Source organism: Ictalurus punctatus, chromosome 5 (genome assembly GCF_001660625.3).
Source record: "Ictalurus punctatus breed USDA103 chromosome 5, Coco_2.0, whole genome shotgun sequence".
NCBI lineage: Eukaryota > Metazoa > Chordata > Actinopteri > Siluriformes > Ictaluridae > Ictalurus > Ictalurus punctatus.
In genome coordinates this window covers 4374551-4389562 of record NC_030420.2, presented here as the reverse complement: position 1 = coordinate 4389562, position 15012 = coordinate 4374551, and the positions used below count along the sequence as shown (strand labels likewise).

Genomic DNA, 15012 nt, shown 5'->3' with positions numbered 1-15012 from the left:
TCTCTCTCTCTCTCTCGCTCTCTCTCTCTCTCTCTCTCTCTCTCTCTCTGTCGTGTCCATTACAGTGACACCAGCCGATCGTGGGCATCTGTGAGCTCATGTATGTGGAAGAGGGCGAATAGCGCCAGTAACTCAGCATGAGCAGCAGTTCGGAGAAATGTTCTTGGCTAGCTTTATGTTTCTCGGAGAAAGCATGCGTTAGCCTTCACCCTCCCTAGGTGGTAGCTGTTATATGATGAGGGAGCTCTGGCTGGTGGGAGTGACTTGGCAGGAGGAACTTAGAACTGACAACAGATCAGGTCTAAACGTTCGCATGTGTGTGAGTGTGTGTATACGTGGATGTGGGCGTGTTTTTATATCTTGGTGGGGACCAAATATAACTAAGTACAATGTGGGGACATTTTGCTGGACATTTTGCCCTGTGTGTGTGTGTGTGTGTGTGTGTGTGTGTACGCGAGCACATGTCTGCATGCCTACTCAAATAACTTCTGCCAAACAGCTTCACTGGATTGGTCCATTGGTCATATCCTGACTTCATTCATCTGCATTGAGGCTCCTGTTTGACACGATTTGACCGAATATGACATCTTAAGCATTTATGAAGTGGTCAGTCTCCTGGTTCCACTGTCTACACTTGACCAATCCCAATGCACTGCTGTCCAGCTGTCACGAAGCATGGTGACGGCTCAATGCTCAGACCATCAATGAAGAAAGGTACAAAAATGACCGAAAGGACATTTATTAGTGGCATATACAGTATGATGTACAAATGAAGTAATACATGATAGCTTGGATAGTCAGTATAGAGTTTGTTGAGCCAATCTGTGTAGTTTAATTACCATCATGTGCATTACCGTGACTTGACACAGCTAGACAAAGTGCAGCACAATATATATACATATATATATATATGACTGTTTTGACTTTGTATTTTTGTAATGCTAATTTTTTTAAGAAATAACCCATGAATGAATACTCACCTGTTTGTCCTAACAAGCGGGAATAACCAAACATTGTTCTGTTTCTAATATAGGTTGTATTGGAAATGTTTTTTTTTAAACATTGTATTATGTCTCAGGTCAGCCATTGTTTAACCATCACACATTGTTCCAAAATGTACATAAATAATCGTGTAATCAAGCTTCCAGGGCTTGGCTCCGGGCAACATTAGCAACGAGGAACAGTCATTTGAATTGGCCTGAATGCAGCCTGGAAAGAAACACAACTAATTTGATTATATGCCCATGGTGTCTTTGAATTTTTCCGCCATCTCGCTCAACAGATCTGTGACAGCTGAGCAATTCCATGGAATCCCTGCATGCAAAGTGAGCTGGGGGAACCCTGGAGACAATGATGTAACGACTGAATGGCGCAAACGTTTACACAGCAGCCACCGGAACGGCCGGGCGTTGACTCATCGCTCTACAATAAAGCTAAACGTAATGTCCTGTTTGAGGAAATCAAAAAAAATGTAGCATTTTCCTAGGTGTTGTGTCATCGTTCCATCTCTAACCCTATTAATAAGTTTGCCACGTTAGAAAGTGCCTTGGTATTAATAACATTCCTGTTTGGATGGGATTCCATCACTACTTTGGAGCTACTTTGGGGTGAACAGGGTGTATGTAGGCCAACTTCAATTTCAAGAAGTAACCACGTTATAATGGTCATAGTGGATCCCGAGACTAGCCCGGGAATACCGGACATGAAGTGGGAATACATCATGGATGGGACAAACGTCCATTGCACCTTGGGGCAATTCAGCATAGCCCACCTAGCATCAATCCACCTACCTGGCATGTTTTTGTTAGCTGGAAGGAAACCCGTGAAACATAAAAAACTCCACACAGACAATTTAGCCCAAGCTCAGGAATCGAAATACGATCCTAGAAATATGAGGCAGCGATGTTGTCATGTGACGTCAGAGAAGGAACTCTGGACTACAGTTCCCAGCAGCCACTGCACCACACCATCATGGCACATGACCACCTGCACCTGAATTTCATTCACGTTATCGAGCACTTACAGGTATTTATAGATTACACCGGTTGTCTTTCTTTGCCGTTTTTTCTCCGTCTGTTGCTGTGTTTATGTTCTTTGTTTCACGGTTATTCTTTGCCTTAGTGTTCTATAGCTACGGTTTTGTGTTTTTGTTCGTATTTATATTAAATCTAGTCTGCACTTGCATCCGTCTCCGCCTCCAATCGTGACAAATGTAATCCACTGTACCCCCATTCCACCGTGACTTTCCTTGAACCAGGATGATGTGAACCTAATGTTCTAGGTTCTGTCATCACCTACTGTATCTACATGTAAAGCGTCATGAAAGACCCTACAAGGACAGTATAATTCAGTAAGCCTCTGCTATTATACACTTCTTTTCTTTGTGTTCGCATGAATGAAAAAGGCGTAAACCTTAGATCGGACAGGAATCTGGCAAAACTAACCTGATTTCTAAAGAAACCTTAATATCACATTTCTGCCTGCAGGACCGGAGAGCACAAGAGAAGATGTTCTTCTCAGAAACACTCAAGACCGATGCTCACAAATGACTAGTTTTAACAAGTAAGAGCCATGCCCAGGAGGGAAAGACACCCAAGACCAGACTGAAGAATAACATTAGAGCGTAAAGCAGGACTAGAAATGTGTTGCACCTACAGGCAAAAGCCGAGCCTGGAAAAGCAACTCCGATAGGATTTTTGAACTGGACAGGGAAGAATTAAAGACGAGATGGGCACACAAGTGTGAATTTGTTCTCAGCACAGACTGAGTGTTATGGCATGTTTGCCAAGCTGTACACGTCATGGCATCAGGCAGTGGAAGAATCTTTTTTTTTTTTTTTTTTTTTTAAACGTTCTACTTCCTCTGTTTTGGTCTATAAAAAGTATTATTCAAATGATCAAGTCTCCATTCTCACTTTCAGTGTTTGCTGCCATGCTGCTCCAACTGCCACCCAACTGGTGCTGCCAATGGCCTTCCTTGTTCAATATGAATGAAATATCTGTGAAATGGAAAGAGCTACCAAGACGAGCGTGCATGCATGCCAAGCACTGGATCCTGGCATATCCAGATTCCTTTCTTTTTCTTTTTCTTTTTTTTTTAAATCATCAAAAATACAACCCTATTATTTGATTCTTCTTTCTAGCTCTTATGAAAAGATGATAAGCCTAGGAGGAGATGATCATCGCCCACAACAGCAGAACAAATTTCTGGTGCTGTTCATTGTTCGTCGTTGCTATCTCGGCTGCATCAAAAAATAGCGTTCGTATCCTGATCGGATCATGAGATATTTCCGATCGTGGGGAGATGGAGAACCCATAGGAATCCCCTGATGACAAATCCTGCTGTTTCATGCTATCTTAACGCTATCACCTACACAAGTTACAGCCCGCCCATACTGTGGCAACGAGCCACTGGATTCCCCCGGTGTATGTGCATTTGTCTGTGTGTGTGTGTGTGTGTGTGTGTGTGTGTTAGCTGTTTCGTGTCTATGTTTACCACGGCCCCTGATACACTCATGATTCAGACCCCTCTCCCACTCACTCTATTTTCGCTTCATTAGGGCCAAGTCTCTAGCGTCTAGTATCTGTATTAGTGTCAATTGCCAAGGCGATTAATTTGAGAGATAGGAACGGTGTATAGTGATTTTGGCAACACTTCGGTTGTGTGGGATTAACTAGGCCAGGTGGAGGTAAAGGTCACTTAAATATAGGATTGTACCATTTAATGTAGTGCGGGATTACAGAATAGATACGCTTTAAATGGCTAGTGGAAAATGATTTTCACCAAACTAACATTTCTGAAGGTCCAGTTACATAAACTCTGGATGTAGAAAGGTCCAGATAAGCAACTAACATGACTGAATAGTGACCGCAGTTATCTATTAATTGCTTAACCATTATTGATTCGTTTATGGCTATAAATAAGACAGTGCTTATGGTGAGGTTCACATTGCAGCTTTACGTTACCCTTTGGACTCTAAAATAAATATGTGTGCATGACTCTTTATTATGCCACTCAAAACTACTTCCACAGAACGTTTGACCGATCCTGTCACCTCCCACAGCTAGTATTTTTGATTGTGATCTTTTCTAACAACCATCATTGGTTTCGTTTCTTAAAATAAAAACCAATTAGTCATTTAAACCATCATGTCTCTGATCTGATTTACTGAAGATGAACGAATGAACGCTCAGAGCCGAGTTAATGAACATGGCCTTTCTTTATCTCCAAGCTTCATATCTTACCACTAGTACTGAAATTAAAACCTCTCTGAACAGAGAAGACGCATCTATTTTGAACTTGTACTTGGGGCTATAAATGCTCACTTCTCCATCCATTCATCTACAGACTTTCTGATTTCATCATTGACTCTTTTTTTTTTTTTTTTTTTTAAACGGGTCACATAGTCACTTCATTAATCACACCAGAAAGTATGAGATAATCGCTTTCTCATTTCCGTACCTGTCCTTTTAGGTAGTTTCTCATCAAATGAGTAAAATTTACCTAAATTATTTACATAGAGGCATGTGATTGGTTGAACTGAAACAGAGGATCTGACCAGAAACACTGTTAGGCTGCTGCTCTGGGACCTTGAGCAATGCCCTTAATCTGCAAAAAAAAAAAAAAGAGAGATAAATATAAGTTGCTCTCGCTAATGGCTTCTGCCATTAATGTAAATGAGTTGGGTCATGATTTAGAAACCTGAGTCATGGAAATACAACCTTTTTTTTTCTTCCAAGTACTGGATTTGTATAAGGGCGCACGGTGGCTTAATGGTTAGTACGTTTGCGTCACACCTCCAGGGTTGGGGGTTCGATTCCCGCCGCTGCCCTGCGTATGTTCTCCGAAGTTTGTTCTCCCCGTGGTTTCCTCCGGGTACTCCGGTTTCCTCCCCAATCCAAACACATGCACGGTAAGCTGATTGGCATGTCTAAAGTGTCCATAGTGTATGAGTGGGTGTGTGAAAGTGTATGTGATTGTGCACTATGATGGTTGGCACCCCGTCCAGGGTGTACCCCGCCTTGTGCCCCATGCCCCCTGGGATAGGCTCCAGGTTCCCCGCGACCCTGTAGGATAAGCTGCACAGAAAATGGATGGATTTGTATAAGTACTATGATTTGAAATAATATTTCAAGTACCCTGATCCACATCCAGACCACGGTCCACTTGATGTAGATTCACAAATATGAGACACCTTTTGGCTACAGCTCCAAGCTAGGCAAATTGTTAGGAGCAGGCAGATTTGTTTCTCACCTGCTTAAAAATTGATGTATTCTGGACTAATATCATAGTTCTGTCTGTAAAATGTCAGTGAGCAGAACATTATGGCATGGAGCAGAGTTTGAATATCATCCCAGTTAGATAGTAGATGTTAGTTTGGGAGCACAGGAGCTTGTTGAGGCCCTGCTGAGACACTAGTAGCCTGGGCTCGATGGCAGTGCTCCCAGGCCTCTAGGGGGGAAAAGTAGGAACTTATTATTCTTCTGTGCATTTTTTTGGCCTCTTGGTTGACAGGCTCGTAGCCGGCATGCAGATGTCAGCCTGATTTGCAGTCCAAATTGTAACTTTATCTCTCTCTCTCTCTGTCTCTCTCTCTTTCGCTCTCTTTCCATATTGCATCAGCATCCGTTCCAGCGAATGCATGGCAGCCTGGAGTTTTACTCAGTGTCGATAATAAGAGTGGCTCAGTGCCTCACTGATTGGCCAGGCTCAGGAATGAAGAATTTTAGCTGGACACATGAGCGTCCTCGTGGGATTCTCCGGCCCCCTAATTGGACTGTGTAGAGTCAAGTATGTCCATCCTACACACAGCTATATATAATAATGATTATTAGCATTGTGTCATGTAGTTTTTTTTTTGTTGCTATTTATTTATTTGTTTCTTTCTTTCTTTCTTTGTTTAGCAACAAATAATCAGAGCTATTTTTCTGTGACTTCATTTACCCACCCATACGCTCAGTTTCAGTGCTCTTCTTTTATTTTTCTTTTATTTTTTTATTCCACTATCCTAACTATTAAAAATAATAATAATAATAATAATGCAACTAGCCAACAAACAATAAAAAAAGATTGTTAGTTTGTGTTACTTGAAAAGAAAAAAAATTAACGTGTCTGATAAGGGTTTTTTTTATTATTATTTTATTTTATTTTTCTCTCTCTCTCCTCGGGACTTTAAGTTGAAATATGACCCATGACGTTTGGCCTCTGCGGTTCCTTTAATGGCGGCAGGTTCCGATCTCTTTTCCACCAGGTCGCTCAGGCGGAAATACGCTGACCAAATAAGGGCAGCGAGGAGGGCGGAGCCGGACATAAACGCCTTACATGGACTTTCCACTTCAGCGTAGCGCGCGCGGTCAAAGCCGAGCCCGCTGATTGGCTGGGCGCTCTCGCTGTATTTACAATTGTTTTGTTTTTTTTTTAGTGTTTTTTTTTCACGCCGGTCTTCCTCCAGTGCTACAAGCTCCCTGCGCTTCTCCTCTTCTCCTCACTGATGGGTTTAAGACCCAGAAATGATCTCGCAGTGTGTGTGTGTGTGAGAGAGAGAGAGATTAAAATCTAAGGAGTGGAAACTTTTTTTGAGCAGCAAACATTTCCTCATACTCTTGTTGTGTATAATGAGTGCACTTTGGCACAGCTTGTCACTTTAGAGAAAAGTTTATAAGCGCAAAAGCATCAGATCATTAAAAAATAAATAAATAAATTAAAAAAAAAAAAAAAAAAGGAGCACGAGGTGTTTGGGGTCTAAATAGCCTTGCCATGGCTTCTCAACCCAGTTTTAACAGATTCATTCATTTGTTAACCCTTTATTAGGTGATATTCACACGCGCGCGCGTGCGCGTGTCCTTGGATGATTTTTGGAGGAGTTAAAAAAAAAAAAAGTGCGCTATAAATCTAGAAATGAATTCATTTCTGTTACAACCATAGCCTATAGTGCAACTTTGTTATAGGCTAACTGGTTCAAAATGATCAAACCACATGACAACATCCTGTCAATCTAAAACGGTCATATTTGAATGTTTCCCCTCGAACACTCCATTCATTCATCCGTGTAATCCAACTGAATAAAGTGTTTACAAAACCCCCTGAAGAAAAATCAAAAGACACCTGCGCCTGCTTTGCCTTCGCATATTCCTTTCACCGGGGCTTCGTACCAAACTGCACACCGCGTCCTAAACAGCGCCCTGGGGTTAGAATAGGACGCCGCCGGAGCGCGCGGTTGATGTTGCGGTTGTGTGTCGCGGTTTGGGACGCGGCCCCCAGGGCTCCGAACGTTCCACTACGAGGTGCTTCCATTGTGACGTCGCGCCGTAGCGGCCACAGTTCCTTTGTGTCTCCATATATGGTCATCTACGTCACGGACATGTTCCGCCCCCCTGGTTTTAACGAGAAAAAGCGTTGGAGTTCCCTCGGCCGAGCGACACAGCGCGCGAGCAGCCAGTGCACTTGTGCAATCAGCACCAACATCATCGCTCCTTTCGATTCAGAGACTTAAAACTATCCCAGCAAGCAAGCGATGCAGAAATAGCGTACTCATTTATTTGGTTAAAAAATAAACAAACAAACAAGGAAAAAGAAGAAGAAGAAGCTTGAGCCGAGGCATCTTCATTTCAACCGGGAACTTGGATACAATCATACTTTAAGGGATTCTTTTGTTGTTGTTGATTTTTTAATTTTTTTTTATTTTTTTTATTTTTGCTCGTATTTTGTTCTCGACTTTAGATAAGCGCGGAAGACTGGAGACCGCGGGCGAGTTAAAGCCCGCGCGCTGTCGCCGACACGAGCCACTTGATTGAACTTGCTATGACAGGTAAATTAGCGGAGAAGCTCCCTCTTACCATGAGCAGTTTAATCAACGCCATACCTGACAGCCTTTATCCTGAAGAGGACATTCCCACTTCATCTATGAACATCTTCACCAGCACGGACCCCGTCTCGCACTACTCGCAAATGAACACAGGTAACTTTGGAACTGATCTCTCAGTGTGCGATGTGGAAAGAGTTGGGATTGTCATTGTGTTTGTAGCTTATCCTACTGTGCACGAGCCTCACTCGGTATCACGGTGTGTAGCTCGCGGGTGTGTGGCACGAGCGGTTATAAGGCAGCACGTCTTTATTCCCTGTATAAGCGCACTACTCGGTGTGTGTGTGTGTGTGTGTGTGTGTGTGTGTGTGTGTGAGAAAGAGTGGTGTTTGGACCTCATTGTAGCGCACCGTGTGTGTGTGTGTGTGTGTGTGTGTGTGTGTGAGTGTGTTTGGGATGCTACCTGTTCACTGTCCTTAGTGATGCTGAGATGGTGTTTAGTAGCCAATCATTTATTTATCAAACCGAATGAGGTGTTAATCAAGCTAATGTCTGTTAGAGTCTGATTTATACGAACAAAAACACTGTCCTCGTCTGGAATAACGTTTTATTATCGATAGGCTATAGGTACACGCGTTAATGTAATCACGTGATAGGAGTCAGAAGAGGCCATCCAGGTGATAGAGTGCACGTGCTGAACAAACACAACTACTGTAATGAATGAACATATACAGTGTGTTTATAACCTATAACCTGTTCGTGTGTGTCTGGGGGGGGGGGATTCGTGTGCGCGCGCGTGTGTGTGTGTGTGTGTGTGTCGTAGTTATGGATCAGTTAGAAAGGCTAGAAATAATTCCCAAAATGTGCTTAATAATTCTACACCGAGTGATGACTGTGTGTAGATTAATTAAACACAATAAATTATGTAAATAAACTAGTTAATTAATTAATTGATTAATATGTAAAGGGTCATTTTCTGTGAAATGCAATTCGGTATAATGTAGCCAAGTACCAACACCAGCATTATTATTATTATTATTATTATTATTATTATTATTATTATTATTGCTACAGAGTGCAATTACTTTCTCTATCTATCTATCTATCAATTTTGTTTTATTTTGGATAAGTCAGTGTTTGATTATTTCGGGCCCGAGATGGAGTCGAGCTGCCATGGCGCAGGTGGGCGGTTTTGGGTCGGCGCGCGCGCTGCTTTCGAAATATGTCTCGTGCCAAAAAATCGCTTCACACGTGCACGAGGCTCCGCTTCCATGAAAGATTTTTTTTTTTTTTTTTTTTTTTTTTTAAACCCTGAGCTAAACATGAAATCCTCTTAGAAACTTATCTGGATATGATAGTCTATATCATATTTAATAAATCACATTTTAGTGCATTAATTTAATGCGTTCCAGTGGGACGTCATCACTGACCATATAAGGCTCGAGCTCGAGTTGTAAAATTATTTCAGAATGTAGAAATTAGAAATAGAATTAACCCACGCTGTGCGTTTAGTGTTTTGAAATAATTTACCGACAAAAAAAAAATAATTCATTTGCCAACAAGGAAAAAAATATATATATATATATATAGAGAGAGAGAGAATGAAAGAAAATATACAATGTGCAGGAAAGTGATTTTTTAAATAATAATTAAAAAAAATACAGAAACAAATAATTTGTATTATTCATCTGTAATACGTTTCTCAATAATTAGCCTATATAGTTGCAAATTAGAAAATTGGTGATAAATCGAAACTGCTCATTTATATGAATAAAAGTAAAAATGATATGGTTAAAAATTTAAACAAAGAAAGAAAGAAAAACATCCCGACTGTGATTAATTAGCATCTGCAATCAAATAAATAAATAAATAAAAAAAATTTTTTTTTTTAAAAAAAAGGTGCGACGTCTAAAATCCGCAGATGATTTCATTTTCCGCTGTTTACATTTCATTTCCATTGAAACGGTTTGAAACGCGCTTTTGAACGCAGCCCGAGTTCCTTGCTCAGCCTGCAAGGATTTCGGCAAAACAGTGCTTTGAGTCTAATTTATTAATAACCCGAATAAGACTAAGAGTAGGCTGTATTATGTACACAAACAGTGCTGTATTCGTGGAAATATCAGGTAGAGGTGAAAATAAATCCAAAACATATATATATATATATATATATATATATATATATATATATATATATATATATATATATATATATAAATCTCAACCTGTTATGATTATTAATAATAGCCTCCTAAACTCGTCTCTGTGCTGCAAATGTGATGGAGGAAATATATTTAGGAAATCCTGAATCAGGGAAAATATCCTCAGGTTTTTGTTCGAGAATAAGGTGCACAGGTTATTTGTGTGTGTATCAGGGGTTCAGTGTATAATTGGGTGGTCTTCTGAATGAGCTCCACTTTGTTACACACATTAATACGAAGCTGTTTTAGTTTTATCACATCTCTCTCTCTCTCTCTCTCTCTCTCTCTCTCTCTCATACACACACACACACACACACACACACACACACACACAGAAAACAGAGGAGAAGAAAAAAATCTCCAGTGTTAATTTAACACCTACAGTGTTTCATTCGGGTCCATCTGGACTTATAGAAGCACAATGAGTGTTAATTTGTCCTCGTGTCATCCGTCTCAATGAGGTTAAAAGTGACATAAATGACAAATTCACATGAAATTAAATTAGACTTAAGTGAAATACATGGTTGATCCAGATTTAGATGTTTTTCAAATCCTGTGGGGGGGGGGGGGGGGGGGGGGCATCTTGTGCCAGCTTGAATTCTTTATGTGTGCTTTATGCTTTTTTTGTTTTGTTTTGTTTTGATTTGTTTGTTCTCACAATGAATCACGATTTGCTGTATTCAATGGAACTATGTATCAGAGCACCAAGACAAATCCTGTGTGAGGTCCTAGGATTGCATAAGTTGGCAGGAAAGATCTCTTTTTGTCCATACGTTAAATCCCATATCTAAAAATACTAGAAAGCGATAAATTCATGTCGAGGATTTGATTTCATTAATACATGACACGGACAAGTTCATTGATGATCTTCATAACTAGATACAGTGTGTGTGTGTGTGTGTGTGTGCACGTGCTTGATATGACATATGGTTGTACAGGGAATCCTGTATCTTCTGAAGGACACGTTGTACTTTAGAACCTGAGGGAGGGAGAAAGAGAGAGAAAGAGGAAAAGACTGAGAGGAGGAGCGGATAGTCGCTTCAGTCTCAAGTCAGCCGACAAACTTTTCCTTTTTTTTTTCCCCCCTCTGACAAAGATCTAATTATTGTTATTCTCGTTTTAACTGTTCGGAGCGAACGATTAGCAGAGGTATGGCGAGACGCAGTGTTCTGTAGCTAAGTCAAAAGCTCTTCTATATTCTTGCTGGAGCAGGACATATTTTCAAGCAGCAACACCCAGTTGACGAACCACTCTCAAAGATAGCAAGAACAGAAGTGCTTTTTGTGTGGCTTTCTCCTCAGTTGACCTTTCCGTTTCTTCCCACAGATAATATCATGGACTTAGGAATGGGAGGTGAGAAGAGCAGCAATGAGATCCAGTATGCTTCCAACAGTTTTCAGTCTAATCGAAGCGGGCAAACAGTGACGTATTTGGGAAAGTTTGCCTTCGACACCCCTCCTTCAGGCGGCATTGGGAGCTCAGGCTGGTGCCCGGACAACAACATCATCAGCCTGGTGAGTGCTGGCATCCTCGGCGTGTCCCCATCGCCGGGTAGCATCACCACGCAGACGTCATCATCGGGCGGCATGAGCGTCCAATCTTCGGACATTGACCAAGTGTACGCCCCGCCCCTTCCTGCTTACTCCGCCTGCGGTGACATGTACCAGGAGCAGGTGGCGTTCCACCACAGCCCTGCAGCGTCGTCATCGCTGTCCTACCCACCCTCCGAGTACCACAGTACCACCAAAGCCGTAGACGCCAGCCTCTTCTCCATGATCCCCGACTACAACCTGTTCCAGCACCAAGGTGGCGCGGGTGAAGCGGGCGCCATGGAACACAAGCCTTTCCAAAGCGTGGAGCCCCTTCGTGTAAACCCACCACCTATCACGCCGCTCGAGACCATCCGGGCGTTTAAGGACAAGCAGCAGCTGCAGCCGGGCTTCCTGGGCTCGCAGCAGCACCACATTTCCCAGCACCACCACCACCACCACCAGCCCCAAACTCTCGCCCTTAAACCCGTCCGCCCTCGAAAGTACCCGAACCGGCCGAGCAAGACGCCGGTGCACGAGCGTCCCCACGCGTGCCCTGCCGAGCACTGCGACCGGCGCTTCTCGCGCTCTGACGAGCTTACGCGCCACTTGCGCATCCACACAGGCCACAAGCCCTTCCAGTGCCGCATCTGCATGCGCTCGTTCAGCCGCAGCGACCACCTGACCACGCACATCCGCACGCACACCGGCGAGAAACCTTTCTCCTGCGACTTCTGCGGACGCAAGTTCGCTCGCAGCGATGAGCGCAAGCGTCACGCCAAGGTGCACCTCAAGCACAAGGACAAGAAACCTGCAGAGAAGGCGGGCAGCTCGAGTGCCACGGCAACGACAGCGACTCGCTCATCTCCACCTGGCTCCTGCGGGAGCAGCGGCGCCAGCGGGGCCAACGTCCTGACTGTTACAACATGCGCATAGGACTGAGAATGACACTAGTGTTTGATAAGAACGAGGGAGGAAGAAACTGAGCTCTTTCCTTTCTTCTGAAAGGCCTAGTCATTGACTCTCACAAACTCTCCCTCTCTTCATGCATTAGTTCTTTGGTTACAATGTTTTTATAAGGTGGTATAGTCACATTCACGTCAACCCTTACCAGGGGGTTGAGGGGACACACTAGTGTTTAATGGCAGGGAGAATAGCAGAGTGGGGTAGCAGCCGGTGGACAGTCAGGTCATCCCAGGAAGAAAACAAAAACAAGGCACTTTTTTTTCGGGGGGTGGGTGGGGGTGGGAGCATTACAGGCTCAGGGAGTCCTAACTTCCGGCTCCGTGGACCTACACACTCCAGTGATATTTCAGTCTATCTCAGATTAGTACGTTTTTAAAATAAATCTAGAATCCAAGCTCACCAACTCTTGGCGTCGATTATTTTTTTACACCGCATTTCAGCTTGTCGATGGCTCGTCAAATACGAAAAAGTGCAATTTAATTTCCTCAACTTTGTTAGTACCTTGTTTGCGCTGCACTTTGGTTCCTGTTGTTTTTGTGTTTAAATAATGCTCGTTAGTTATTTAATTGATGATATTTTTTTTTAAACGATGTGCCAAAATCTGTTTTGAAATACTACAGCCAATAATTATTATTATTATTATTATTATTATTATTATTTTAATTTTGTGTTGTCGTTCTCATGAGTGTAGCAGGGACTTTTATAGCGAAGCTACCGGACGATCGAGTTTAAGGGAAAGCCTCGAATATTACAGCACTGAAAGGCTCAGCGAGTTTTGAGTATCAAGTGGGTGTTTCTTGTGTAATTAGGCCGTGTTATCTTAATATCTCAAAATCCCATCAGTACAATTAAGCAGATCTGGACGCCTTTTGGTAAACAGTAACAGATTGCCTGTACAATACCATGAGAAAAAAAAATAAATAAAAAAGCAAGTATGTTTCTTGGCATCCGAGCTCACTTAAGTGCAGTTTACTTATATTAGCATGAAATTAAGATAAGATAAGATCTGTGGTGTTTACTTCTGCGGAGTGCAGAATCTGGGAAGGACAAAAAGCTACACGTACTTCTGTTAAACGCCGAGATTTATAATCGTCCTGCCATTTCACTGTTTTTATTTTTGTTACTATAATAGTGATTTTATTCAACACCCCCCCCCCCCTCCCCCAGTCTGTATGCCTGCATGCATCATGTGTTGGTAGTGTGTCTGGATTAGCACTGAAACAGAAGGACATTCCTGGGAGCAATAGCCTGTGTGTGCATCTCAACCCCTCGGAACAGGGAGTTGAATGAAATGATGTGAAATGATGTCATGATGATATTTATGTGTGTGTCATTGTTGTTGCTGTTGTGTTGTTGCTAACGAGTTCCCATTGGTTTATCTTGCTACGTTTCACGCGTCGTTTGTTCAGCACACACACACACACACACACACTCACACACACACAGCAAAACGATGGAAATAACAGCTTTAGAGCATTAATCTGGGACGCCGGAAAAACTTCCTGACTGAACTCAGCCATATGCATGCCATTAGAGATGTTTTTGGATAAAAAAAAAACAAAAACAAAAAAAAAAACAGTTTGGACATTTGTTTGTTTGTTTTCTTTCTTCTCTCCCTTACAGCTCTGAGGAGCGGCAGCAGTAACGTGGTATCCTCCACGTGTTTTCTTTGTTTTTTTTTTTTTTGTGTGTGTGTTTGTTTGTTTTCCTCCTACATGGAACACACTGAGAGATTCTGACTATCCGAGAGTGGATGGTCTTTTGTACAGTCGCCTATATAAACACACGGCACACACACACACACACACACACACGTGGTGTTTTCTACTAAAGAATGTACAGTTTAATGGAAAGCAATGCGCTTCAGTATTACAGCGTGTGTCCGTGCGGACGCACGCGCCTCCGCACTCCCAGATCCGACCCGGAAGTGTAAAGGGTGTGTTAACGTAGGCTACATTTCTGAAGACTGTGTACATAATGTAGAATGTGTTTTTTTTTTGTTGTTGTTGTTGTTGTTGTTTTTCTTTTTGTTCGTTTCGTTTTTGTTCTGTTTTTTTTTTTTTAACTGTGAGTGCGTTAAAAAGAAAAAGAAAAAAAAAAGAAAAAGAAAAAAAGAAGAAGCATTGTCCAACAGTGTCAAATCTGATGCATCCTACGTCCTGAAATATTGTTTTTGTGCATAATATACAAAGATGGAGACACACTGAATGATGTGTTTATTAAAGAAATAAACCATAAGGTTATTTGGAACAAAAAAATCCTAATGTGTGTGTGTCAGTATGTCAATATGTGCGATCTTAATTAGCAGTCTTCGCCTCATGAAAATGGGAGATGGTAAATCGATGTACAGTACCAGCACGGCTTGCTGGAGCGTTCTGTAATAATGATCACTCTTGTGTATTTGCCCGGGGCGGGGCGTTCATTGCAGGAACTGTGTTCTTGTTTGGAAGTGAAACAAACATATACAGGATTATAATTGTTTCGTGTTGTTGAGACATTTTGCTCAGCTCATGATGGA

At 42.2% G+C, this 15012-nt stretch overlaps 1 protein-coding gene across 2 annotated transcripts; it reads left to right on the top strand.

Moving 5' to 3' along the window:
- The first annotated feature begins 450 nt into the window (after positions 1–450).
- egr3 (early growth response 3) lies at positions 451–14752 on the top strand. Of its 2 annotated transcripts, XM_017468402.3 has the most exons (4): positions 451–714; positions 1283–1439; positions 5623–5790; positions 11326–14752. In XM_017468402.3, the coding sequence occupies exon 4, from the start codon at positions 11334–11336 to the stop codon at positions 12462–12464; it is 1131 nt and encodes a 376-aa protein (XP_017323891.1). In that variant the 5' UTR covers positions 451–714; positions 1283–1439; positions 5623–5790; positions 11326–11333; the 3' UTR covers positions 12465–14752. The 2 variants fall into 2 exon arrangements, with proteins under 2 accessions (XP_017323891.1, XP_017323889.1); XM_017468400.3 differs by lacking the exons at positions 451–714; positions 1283–1439; positions 5623–5790 and adding an exon at positions 7261–7957.
- The last annotated feature ends 260 nt before the right edge of the window (positions 14753–15012 follow it).

Bases quoted from the DNA above. Each gene is read 5' to 3' on its own strand.
- egr3 (XM_017468400.3), top strand. From the start codon at position 7,801: ATGACAGGTAAATTAGCGGAGAAGCTCCCTCTTACCATGAGCAGTTTA. The intron at 7,958-11,325 runs GTAACTTTGGAA...TTCTTCCCACAG, and splicing joins CTACTCGCAAATGAACACAG to ATAATATCATGGACTTAGGA.